General features: G+C 38.5%; 1 protein-coding gene across 2 annotated transcripts; it reads left to right on the plus strand.

Moving 5' to 3' along the window:
• Positions 1-6,090: 6,090 nt before the first annotated feature.
• parla (presenilin associated, rhomboid-like a) lies at positions 6,091-13,161 on the plus strand. 2 transcript variants are annotated; one of them, XR_012595865.1, is made up of 11 exons: positions 6,094-6,231; positions 8,614-8,797; positions 8,895-8,996; positions 9,110-9,242; positions 9,365-9,460; positions 9,584-9,733; positions 10,483-10,553; positions 10,652-10,753; positions 11,073-11,134; positions 11,246-11,343; positions 12,537-12,555. XR_012595865.1 is itself a non-coding variant. In XM_074651216.1 (10 exons), the coding sequence occupies exons 1-10, from the start codon at positions 6,152-6,154 to the stop codon at positions 12,688-12,690; spliced, it is 1,170 nt and encodes a 389-aa protein (XP_074507317.1). In that variant the 5' UTR covers positions 6,091-6,151; the 3' UTR covers positions 12,691-13,161. The 2 variants fall into 2 exon arrangements, 1 of the variants encoding a protein (XP_074507317.1); XM_074651216.1 differs by lacking the exon at positions 11,073-11,134 and having other exon boundaries at positions 6,091-6,231; positions 12,537-13,161.

The following is a 13,161-nucleotide window of genomic DNA, read 5'->3' on the forward strand; positions in this document are numbered from 1 at the left end:
TGCCTCTGTGTCCTCCGGTGCTCCTAATGGCATCTGCAAGATTTCACAGACCGGAGGAAAACAACCAATCAGAGCCGAGCTGGAGCTTCCCCGTCTCTGAGCAGCTGTCAATCACTCGCCAACTCCAATCAAACGGCCAAACTAGGCAGCGCTGATCAAATATGAATCATTATTCTGTTACTGTAATGCCTATTTCTCGCCTCAAATGTTTTCAGAAACATCTTGTAGTGAACTGTTTAGCTGTAAAATGAGAAAGTTTGTGACCGGCAGCCATGTTGAGATCAGTTGAGGAAATACCAAGCACCGCCCACCAGCCAGAGCAAACTTTCTCATTTTACAGCTAAACAGTACACTACAAGATGTTTCTGAAAAAAATGTGAGGGGAGAAATAGGCACTACACTAACAGAATATTGATATATATTTGATCAGCACTGCTTAGTTTGATCGGAGTTTGCGAGTGATTGACAGCTGCCTCTGTTGAATGAACAGCCAATAGGAACGCTCTCTCTCTGAAATGACCTGTGATTGGCCACAGTTTCCCATCACGGGCTAGATTTTTTAAAGCCTGAAAACAGAGCCAAGAGGAGGTGCAGAAGTCTAGTTTTCTCTCAGAACATTTGAATTACAATATGCTAAAAGGTAATCATGGAATTTTTGCCCAATGATGCCAAAAATATTTTGCCTACTGCAGGTTTAAACCCAATAAAATCGAACAATATTGCAATTTTCATCATCTGTTTGTCAGGGCCAGTTCATGGAAAGTAATACAATTTAGCACGTGCCCCATTAACGCCAGTGAGAGTATGTTTGCAGTAAAATGTACTCCTGTTTATCCTAAATTCACCAAGACACTTTTTCATGTATTATTTCTTATTTTTTCAACCACTCTGCTGAATTAACATTAAACAATTTCCTCACACACCTGCTGACCACATAACATACCGTGTTGCTTTGTACCATTCTGCAAAAGCAGATGATATTTTGCTGAGACATCCATATTTAATGGATGAATCACAGATCAATAGTCGTATCCTGAGCATCTGACTCTTTATTGTGCCTGTTATTTGATTATACTGCAGTAGAATTCTGACACATTGTGTTACAGTATAAAGACTGCACTGTGCATTCACAATGAGCTGGCTGTAATGGGTTCGCGCAAAAAGCTCTTGAGGAAGTTTGTAGTATTGTGTAATCAACTCAGTGTGAACTGCTGGGGCAGATCAGATATGTAGACAAAGGTACAGTGTGTGCATAAGAGTGTACTGCTATTCATTTAAGTGCCTCCCTTTAACCCCAAATTTAAAACAACAAAAACAAGCCTTTGCACATACGCAACTTTTTATGAAAGTTTTTTAATCGATTAGAATAGTGAGAGGTTGACACTGTGCTCTGTGGTACTTTTGGGTAAAATAAACATCAGGACTTCATCCCACTCATGGTCCACTTCACACCAGCTTAACAGTGTAAATCAGCTGCGGACTGCTTCCCAAAGAATACCACAATCGCATACTGACCCCCGAGTCTCAAAATCCATGCAGGAAAAAACAGAAAACAAGTCACAGTGTGGTATTATCTAACTGGCCCATTGATCAGCGTCTTAGGAAAGCTCACCGTCAGCATTCTGATGGGACGCTATGATAACAGCTAGAGTTTCCTCTGATGGTATAAAAAGACCGTGCTGCTGGTATAAGATGTTTCTAGCCTTTGGGCTGAAATAGAAGCCTCAAGGCCAAACAGCGTTCAGCATCATGCATCTATACCGCAGCACAAACACGGGAGCGGAAACGTCAGAGTTGCTTTATTATTCACTGTATCAAGGTATAGTTGCAGTAAGACAAATGAGTGTCCTACACAAATGACAAGTTGTTCAGATTTCAGACACTTCCTGTCACATGACCGAGGCCTTTGCTGCCCGGTTGCCGACACAGGCGTATCCTGGCTGGCGTCGCTTCACAGCGAATCGATGAGGGGACCTGAAAGAGGACACCTCTGCTAGGGGAAAAAATGCACCGCATTGATCAGAAATGAACCTATAGTCCTCTACAGATTCAGAGAGAGATGGATGTGTGTGTGTTTGGGTCGTTGCATTGCAGGGCTGCAGTGTCATACGGCTCTTTTACCAAAACCCAAACAGCTTTTTACCTGAATGAACTTCTGCAGACGATTAAATATTCATGATTCTCACCCTCTTTTCGTCCCTTTCTGTTCCCCACCTCAATCCGTCCTGTGCTCACTGTCATCCCTCCCATCCCTTCTCTGCTCTCTTCAGCCCTCCTCCTCTTCCTCCCCTCCCATACCTCCCCGTCCTCCCCTGCCCCAGACCTGCACCCATAGGATATCATCTAACTTGGCAGCGTGTCCTTGGGTCCATACAGTGGCAAAGGCATATTGCTCTTCTTTCTTTGTACGCTGTATCTTTGCCCTGAAAGCTCTACACTTTCCTGTATAACTATATAATTGTCTCACAGGAGTGAGATTGTATTATAATGTCCCCACAGGATGCATTGTCTGCTTCAGTTAAGATTAATTACCTACCTACTCCTAAACTTCTTTTATTCTTTTCTAGCTCTATTACGTCATTTCTTTGTGCACTATTGTCTTTTGCTAAAGTAGCCCAGCAAGTCAAGTGCAGATACTGTATTGGAGGAGAGCCCTAGTTACTCTGCAGACACTGCAGTGCAGCCTTCTCACTGTAAATTCTACCTTCTTCACCTATTTCTGGAGTCACCGGCAAGCTTGTGAGGAGTTAATGGAACTTGTCCAGATGCCAATAGCAGCTCCATCAATACTGTTTAGTCCCAGGCCTCCTATACACTTTCTCCTGTTTTCATGAAAACAACTTGTAGTGTGCTCTCCTAATGTTTTAATAAGAAGAAGAAGAGTCATTTATTATATATTTTACTAATGTTTTGACATTCTGAAGAACATGTCATATATCAACACATGATAGTGCTGTCATGCTCAAAGCCTTTACATCCATTTATATATTTTCTTCTTCTTCTATCTTCAGTGGTGGAATAAGTATTTAGATCCTTTAATTACTGTAAAACTGCAGTAGGCAGAAAGTTTTTGGCATCATTGGGCAAAAATTCCATAATAACCTTTCAGCATATTGTAATTCACCTCCTCATGGCTCTGTTTTCAGGCTTTAAAAAATCTAGCCTGTGATGGGAAACTTTGGCCAATCACAGGTCATTTCAGAGAGAGAGCGTTCCTATTGGCTGTTCATTCAACAGAGGCAGCTGTCAATCACTTGCAAACTCCGATCAAATGGTCAAACTAGGCAGCAATGAGCAAATATGAATTAATATTCTGTTACTGTAATGCCTATTTCTCACCTCAAATGTTTTCAGAAATATCTTGTAGTGTGCTATTTTTTTTTTTGATAAAGTTTGCTCCGGCTGGTGGGCAGTGCTTGGTATTTCCTCAACTGATCTCACCAACTTTCTCATTTTACAGCTAAACAGTACACTACAAGATGTCCAGATCAGCTCTGATTGGTTGTTTTCCTCGGGTCTGTGAAATCTTGCAGATGCCATTAGGAGCACTGGAGGACATTGGAGGACAGAGAGGCACATGATCTTTTTTCAGATTACCGGTCTCATGCACTACTGTCAGGATATATTGACCGTTTTATAAAAATAACTTTTTTGAATTCTATTTGCTCCATTTCTATACCCACTGCTGCTTTAAGTAAAAGTATCAATAAAACAATGGGGGAAAAAATACTGCAAGTCCGGCATTAAGAATTTTACTGAAGTAAAAGTACAAAAATATTAAAGCTAAATGTACTCAAAGTAACAAAAGTAAAAGTACTCATTTTGCCGAACTGTTCCTTTCAGAGTGTGATATTATAATATTACATTATTGGATTAGTGTTACTGATGCATTGATGTGTAATTTTAGCTGCTCTATATGGTAGTTTAATGTATAACAACAAGCCTTTTTCACAGCAGACATTGTGAAGATCTGCGGTTCGATACCTGGCTACTCCCATAGTGTGGCCTATATCAAGATACTGAACCCCAAATGGCTGTACGATCGGTGTGAATGAGCATTAGATTAGATCCCGATGACAATTTGGCACCTTGTATGGCAGCCTCTGCCTTCAGTGTATGGATGTGTGTGAATGGGGTAAATGTTGGCATGTAGTGTAGAAAGGCACTATATAAATGCAAGTCCATTTACCATTTAACAATGACTGCCCTATTCAGTTGTCCAGTGTGACAGTGAGCCAGCATGCACAATAACCAGGGCCCTAAATGGCATTCAGCCATCTTTACTTGTATTATTTACACCTGTGCTTTTCCTATGGTGTGAAAATGTGTACTGTGAAAAAGGCCTATGCATCATATATCTTACAAACTGATCATTAGTTCTGCATAGTCACAGGCTGAGCAATAAATGTAGTGGAGTACAAAGTGCAATATTTCCCTCTGAATTGAATTCGAGTGGAAGTATAAAATAATACTTACTAGTAAGTTCATTACTTCAGTAAATGTACTTTTCAACATTGTGACTTCACTGGCTAGACCTCCCAAATCTGTACTTCAATACACCACTAAAGGGAAGTGAAGTGTTACCTTTGGACAAACAATAAGATGTTGTAGTGCCTGCACAGCCCACAGAGGCCTTCACCTTCTGCTGCATTCAAGTACTCTCAACTATTACTTCAGAATCAACTGTATTGGCCCAGTATACTTACACGTACAAGGAATTTGACTTTTTGTTTTCCAGTAGCTCTCAGTGTGCATACAGTATCTATATTATTTATTTAATGTTTATATGTATAGGGACGAGTATGTCACTTAAACTAATGCCACACACTACAGCATTTATAGCCTAAGCTAATTTTCCGTTAATGCCCGTCCCTATATGGGCCTTTAAAATACATAAAACTCAACAATAAATACACAAGAGACAGTACAAAACACAAACTCAACAAGAGGTAGGCCTACATACATTAAAAACACAAAACTCAGAACTCAACAAGAAAATACAGCCAAATCAATATAAGACACAAACCAATACATTAAAACACCATAAAACAATACACAGGTCACATTATTATTCTATATTTTTTATTTTTATAATGCTTTCTTTATTGAACACATGCTCATTAACGGATGTACAAACCGATACATAGACAATTGAAAAACACACAACAAAAAATAACACAAAACAAAATAATTACATATACATTTCATAATGCCAGAGTTTAGTTTATATACATCATTTTATATTAATGTAATAACTTAAAGGTCTTAAAGGCTTTTTTTGTTTTTAACATTAAGTAAAATGGTGCTATATTGTTTGAATTCATTAATAAAGTGCAGGAAAGTTGGCTTGATTCCTGACCATTTTTTTCTTATGAATATGGAATTCTGTATTATATACAGCATGTTATTTTCAATCTTATATTGACTAAAATATAACATTACATCAAACATATTTATTTCAACATTAATCTTAAGTTTCTTTTGTAGAAAGTTGGCTACATCAATCCAGAACATTCTTGTATGTAATCAGTGAAAAAATAGATGGGAAATACTCTCTTTTTCAAGTCCACAGAAATCAATATTTCTAATATAATATTATAATCAATATCCAGCTTGAATCTTTCTAACACAAGTTTTACTGGATGAATTCTATGTAATAACTTAAAAGACACTTCCTTAAGTTTGTTATTGATACAGTATATATCACAAATTTTCCAAGCTTTCTCCCACTATATATCCTCAAATAAAGAAGATCAAAATTACATTGATTACATGTACATATTTACAAATAGTGCCATGTTGCAAAGAATGCTATGATATTATTGTATGGGTTATGTGGCTAATAAATTACTTTAGGTATAGTAGGTGGTTTATGTAAAGTATACATATATGTACAACCTATTTAGACTTGATATTATGTACATGGCATTGCAGTTGCAGTAATCAAATATAACAATATTTTTATTTGCAGCTATTATAAACAACTACTCCCTTCCTTCCTACCTCCCCCCCCCCCCCTCCTAAAAAGAAGTACTCTTTGTTACACCAAGAGCTCTTGAGTGGAAGTCAAACGTCGGAGCTTATAGAGGAGTCCCTGAACGCAGCATTAGCTCCAGTGGGCGGGGCTTCAGAGCAGGAGGTCATAACAAACATGGCGTGGAGAGGATGTGTAGTGAAATGGGTTAAAACAGAGCTCAACAGATCCACCAACGCTACTACACGAAGCTCCAGGTGAGCAGATATATACAGCTGTTTATGTCGCAGTGTGTCTAAACAAGAACAACATTGACAGGACGTGTTTGTGTGCTTGTCTCTCGACCAGCAGTGTGTGATTACCTAACTGTTCCCACTGTCATTGTAAAGAGATCTACGAGGCTGCAGACAGCTGTATGTTTCATGTGTTTACTGTGAGGACCAGCACAGTCTGTGTTATCTGGCTTTTATGGGCTTTATAAGGAGATAAGTAGCATAAATAGTGTCACACTTTTTCCTACTGTCGGATGTTTACCCTATTAAATATAAAGCCTAGCCTACTGTATGTAAATAGCTATGGTTTTGCCCATAGACTCTTTAGATACAGTCTATGGTTTTGCCCATAGACTCTTTAGATACAGTCTATGGTTTTGCCCATAGTCTATGGTTTTGCCCATATGCTCTTTAGATACAGTCTATGGTTTTGACCATAGACTCTTTATATACAGTCTATGGTTTTGCCCATAGTCTTTGGTTTTGCCCATATGCTCTTTAGATACAGTCTATGGTTTTGCCCATATACTCTTTATTGCAGTCTATGGTTTTGCCCATAGTCTTTGGTTTTGCCCATATGCTCTTTAGATACAGTCTATGGTTTTGACCATAGACTCTTTATATACAGTCTATGGTTTTGACCATAGACTCTTTATATACAGTCTATGGTTTTGTCAATAGACTCTTTATATACAGTCTATGTTTTTGACCACAGTCTATGGTTTTGCCCATATACTCTTTACATACAGTCTATGGTTTTGCCCATAACCTCTTTATATACAGTCTATGGTTTTGCCCATATGCTCTTTAGATACAGTCTATGGTTTTGCCCATATACTCTTTATTGCAGTCTATGGTTTTGCCCATAGTCTTTGGTTTTGCCCATATGCTCTTTAGATACAGTCTATGGTTTTGACCATAGACTCTTTATATACAGTCTATGGTTTTGACCATAGACTCTTTATATACAGTCTATGGTTTTGTCAATAGACTCTTTATATACAGTCTATGTTTTTGACCACAGTCTATGGTTTTGCCCATATACTCTTTACATACAGTCTATGGTTTTGCCCATAACCTCTTTATATACAGTCTATGGTTTTGCCCATAGACTCTTTATATACAGTCTATGGTTTTGACCATAGACTCTTTATATACAGTCTATGGTTTTGACCATAGACTCTTTATATACAGTCTATGGTTTTGACCATAGACTCTTTATATACAGTCTATGGTTTTGCCCATAGTCTTTGGTTTTGCCCATATGCTCTTTAGATACAGTCTATGGTTTTGCCCATATACTCTTTATTGCAGTCTATGGTTTTGCCCATAGTCTTTGGTTTTGCCCATATGCTCTTTAGATACAGTCTATGGTTTTGACCATAGACTCTTTATATACAGTCTATGGTTTTGACCATAGACTCTTTATATACAGTCTATGGTTTTGTCAATAGACTCTTTATATACAGTCTATGTTTTTGACCACAGTCTATGGTTTTGCCCATATACTCTTTACATACAGTCTATGGTTTTGCCCATAACCTCTTTATATACAGTCTATGGTTTTGCCCATAGACTCTTTATATACAGTCTATGGTTTTGACCATAGACTCTTTATATACAGTCTATGGTTTTGACCATAGACTCTTTATATACAGTCTATGGTTTTGACCATAGACTCTTTATATACAGTCTATGGTTTTGACCATAGACTCTTTATATACAGTCTATGGTTTTGACCACAGTCTATGGTTTTGCCCATAGACTCTTTATATACAGTCTATGGGTTTGACCACAGTCTATGGTTTTGCCCATATACTCTATATATACAGTCTATGATTTTGCCCATAGACTCTTTATATACAGTCTATGGTTTTGACCATAGACTCTTTATATACAGTCTATGGCTTTGACTGGTTTTGAAATAGCAACGACAGTATTTTGATAACTGATCGTGTCATTTATTTCTTCCAAAAAAGACAGATATTCTTTGATTCCAGCTTCTCAGTTATGAGGGTTTGGCTAAACTAAATATGTTTGAGTTTTAGACTGTAAGTCAGATAAAACGGGCAATTTGAATTTATCACCATGTTCTGTAGGAAATTGTGAATTGTGCATTTTCCCTATTTTTGACATTTCTAAAGACCAAACAATGAATCAATAATGAAAATAATTTATAGTTTCAGCCCTACAAAGAGTTGAATCAGCACATCATGAAAATATGAACATTACAAGCTTTGTCACTGCAGGGCTGTTATATTGCTTTGCATTATGTCATACAGGTGTTCATGTTATTCTGTGTATTTACCAGAGCTATCTGTACATTTTAAAGGTTTTAATACTGTATCTACACATTTTTTTTGGCAGACTGAACCCCCACAACCAACAGAGGTGTGGTTTCCGTCGAGAAGCCAAAAAGCTAGATACAAAGAAAGGAAATGTCACCCAAGAAACAAAACCTACACCCTCTGAGGCTGGCAAGCCAGGTCCTCCACCTCCTCCCAAAGTCCCCAGGCCGACGCTTTTCAAACCGCTGATGTTCACAGTAGGGGTAGGTCCTCCCATTCTTCCACTAGAACGAGAAAATATATGCATTGGTTTGGGACAGTATGATGGCGTTGGTTGGTTCTTGTCTGACTCCATGTCAGTTTACAGGCTGCTCCTTTGGTGCTGCAGCCATTCTGCAATATGAGACCCTGAAGTCAAGAGTTCAGTCTGCAAAAGATGAGGAGTCAGAAAAACTGTTACAGGTGAGGTTCTCATGATACAAACTGCTGGCTCTCTCCTCCACTGCTGTCATATATATATATATATATATATATAGCCAATGTAACTAATAGGTGAACCATTCATATAGTCCCAGGGGTCTCAGAACATGACGTACTGGCATGAGTGGTGGAACCAGCTATCAGGCTTCCAGCAACAGCTCATCCTCCTGATGTCCATGGTGGACGACTTCTGGAGCAGCCTCACAGAGGGACAGAAGACGGCCACCGGTAACTTATTTTGCAGACACAGACTCATTTTGTCCCTGTGTTTCTTCAACTTTAATGGCTAGCATCAACATCTTTACATGTGTTTTAATATAATCCCACATTTCCTTATTACTGTTTTCCAGGCATCATTGCAGTAAATGCTGTAGTCTTGTGTTGCTGGCGGATCCCTTCAATGCAAAGAACCATGATTAAGTACTTCACGTCCAACCCAGCCTCCAGTGAGTATGCGTGTTCCATACCACCAAAGTGCTTACACAAGGACAGTAAGGGCAACGCTCTTTTTGCACGTGTAAAATTTGCAGCTGGATCCACTGGTTTTCTTTTTTTCTGTTCCCCACCAGAAACACGGTATCTCCCCATGGTCCTGTCCTCCTTCAGCCACTACTCCATTGTCCACATGGTGGCCAACATGTATGTCCTGTGGACATTCTCATCAGGAATTGTCTCTCTCTTGGGGAAGGAGCAGTTTCTTGCAGTCTACCTGTCTGCTGGTGAGGAAAATAAAGAACAACACTGGGGTCTGATAACATTTAATGTATTATAAATCCAGTATTGAAACAGTATTGAATTTATCAAACTCAAATCCCTTTTAATCTCGTACAGAATACATTTAGTTTCAGCTGATTTAAGTAATACAAGTTATAAATAACTTAAACTTTTACTTAAACTTCCTGAATTTCATTAGACTCATCAGTCTTGGAGCTTAACACATTTGGGTATTTTAACAGTTGGCACCAGTTGGTAAAATATATGGTGATTTTGACTGAGAAAATGGGAAAATAAAATAAAAAAAGAGGATTAATTAAAGCTAGAGTTGGTAATCTTCTTCAAAAATATTTTTATATCCCGAGATCCATCAATAAATCAAATGCTCTGACAAAATGCATGTGGCTTTTGCAGGACTGTAATAAGTTTGTCCAATCATTTCATTCGGCCTACCTGTCTGCGTGCACACTGCCCGTGCACTCATTACGTGTCACCGGAGTCTTTCACAAGCTGCTAGTTTGACAGCTGTGAGTGCTAACATAAGCCATGTTCATTGTTTATATTCATTATGATATGTCTATGTTACATAGCTACTTTCATTGGAAGAGAGTTAGCAACACTGGGCTGGGTTTTTTCGGTTGGATAATTTTTCAAATCTAGCGTTCTCTTTGTAGTTTCTTAAGATTACCAACCCTAGCTTTAAGTTTCTTGGAGGAAGAAAGAGCGATATCTCAATCATAATGTGTATTTTCAGGTGTGATTTCCACTATGGTCAGCTACATGTGTAAAACTGCCACTGGACGTCTCCATCCATCATTAGGAGCGGTGAGATTTTTGATATTTGTTAAAGTATTCATACAGTTTAACCCAAAAGAAGTACAGTAATCCTAATGTTTTGTCCTGTTTTTTTGTTTGATCCATAGTCAGGTGCTGTCATGGCAGTACTGGCCGCAGTCTGTGCAAAGGTGCCAGAGGCTAAACTAGGCATCATCTTCCTCCCCATGATCACCTTCACTGCAGGAAATGTAAGTGATGCACAAAATGTGTGTGTGTGTGTGTGTGTGTGTGTGTGTGTGTGTGTGTGTGTGTGTGTGTGTGTGTGTGTGTGTGTGTGTGTGTGTGTGTGTGTGTGTGTGTGTGTGTGTGTGTGTGTGTGTGTGTGTGTGTGTGTGTGTGTGTGTGTGTGTGTGTGTGTGTGTGTGTGTGTGTGTGTGTGTGTGTGTGTGTGCACTCCCTGCCTTGAAATACATTTCCTTGTTATGTAGATACACGCCTCTGAAATGTAATGAGTAAATTTTTTGGGTAATAGGGTGTTAACACTCCTATGTTGTGTTCTCACTGCAGGAAAGAGATGTAAATCTGTGCATGAACAAAACGGACAAAGTCCAGTGTGTGTGAGTGAATGTGTAAATATGCATGTCTGAATGCATGGCAGAGAGATAGTTGTTGTTGATTTAGTTGATTTAGTGCAGCACATTGTGTGTAACTTTAGGTTCCTGTCATTGGTCTGCCTTTAGGCTCTGAAAGCGCTCGTTGCCATAGATACAGCAGGGCTCATACTGGGATGGCGGCTGTTTGACCACGCAGCTCACCTTGGCGGAGCCCTCTTTGGAGTGTGAGTGTTCCTCTTACATTGAAAAGAATAATGATTTATGGTTTTCATAAACAACAAAGATTCAAAACTCTACAGATGATGTATAAATGATGCAATATTACAGAAGTGTTTTATATTGTAGGAGAATATGTCTTTAAGTTTTATCCTCAAAATACATCAGATGCAGTTAAGAGACAAAAAGTTTAGGCCCACATTGTAAGAAATAATACAACGAAAGAATAAAAAGTATTCTCGCAGCTGAGGTTCAGAGCAAAATCTCTCACCACAAGGTCCATTTAGTAGGTGCCTTTGATCATGTCACATGATCTTCATGAGCTTAAAAGGTGAGGTTCAAAATTCTTTAATTGCTCAGAAAAAATAATTTGAAGATCTACAATTCCTTGACAACTTGGACGAAATCAATTTGCTGATGAACAATGTGATTCAGTCAAAAGCTCCAGAACTGCTACTAAATGGACCTTGTGGTCACACTCAAGTAGAGCTGCAACGATTAATCAATTAGTTAATCAACTATTAAATTAATCGCCAACTATTTGATAATCGATTAATCGGTTTGAGTTATTTTTTTTTTTAAAGTCAAAATTCTCTGATTCCAGCTTCATAAATGTGAATATTTTCTGGTTTATTTACTCCTCTTTGACAGTAAACTGAATATCTTTGAGTTGTGGACAAAACAAGACATTTGAGGACGTCATCTCGGGCATTGGGAAACAGTGTTTCACCATTTTCTAGACCAAACAACTAATTGATAAATTAATCATCAGATTAATGGACAATGAAAATAATCGTTAGTTGCAGCCCTACACTCAAGGTCCACTTACCAGCCTTTTTTTCAGGATCTTTCAAACACATCTGACTGTCTTCATCAACAGATGTGCAGTAGATGGCTCAATTGTCATCACATGAACCAAGTATGGAATTTCTGTCATGTGATCATAGCTGATTAAGACATTCATCAGCTCTTATCACATGAAACAGTTACTGTAAAGATAAATATATACTTACATACTATACAATAGAATTGTATTATTGGATGTTTTTATAGTTATTGTTCTAGCTTGAACTTGAGCTTTATTCTGGTTACACTGGCATAAATCTTTTCAAAGGATGTTATTGTGTATTTATATTCTGCGGTTTGGTAGTATCCTGTCCTGCAGTACGTTTTAACCGTCTCCATGTATCTTGTCCTACAGATGGTACGTGGCATATGGTCACAAACTGATTTGGAGAAAGAGGGAGCCTCTTGTGAAGATGTGGCATGACATGCGTTCTCCAGGTGCTAGTGGATCCAGGCCAGGAGGTGGACCTGGCGTCGGTGGAGGAGGTAGTGGACCTGGACCACAATGACACTCTGACAGGATCCTTTTTTTTTGAAAGAACTGGAGTCCACAGTTACCCCAGACTATGCAAGGACACTTTTATCCACCAAGAAGGAGTCGGGTGTTATTGTTTATTAACAAATATAGTTTTTCATTTAAGGTTAGTAATGAGAATAAGCTGATTTAATGGTATGCAGACAAATCGGGTAAGACCTCACACCTGGTGTTGCAATCCAGCTGTTTACTGTGTAGACTGCTAACATCTGCCGCGCTACAAGTAACCACTTCAAGCTACAAAATGAAAATGTCATCACTCTTCTACCTCGTAATAATCCGGAGATGTTTAACCTTCAGCCTTCATGTTGGCTTTTTCCTGTTCATATTTTTGAAAGAGTGCTGATACAGTTCAGTGATTGAAACATTTGCTGAATTCAATGTAATATACAGTCCTGTGGGCTGGTCTTATGTTGCTATTAAAACTGGAGTTTCAACAATCAGA

The sequence above is a fragment of the Sebastes fasciatus genome, chromosome 11 (genome assembly GCF_043250625.1).
Source record: "Sebastes fasciatus isolate fSebFas1 chromosome 11, fSebFas1.pri, whole genome shotgun sequence".
NCBI classification, from domain to species: domain Eukaryota; kingdom Metazoa; phylum Chordata; class Actinopteri; order Perciformes; family Sebastidae; genus Sebastes; species Sebastes fasciatus.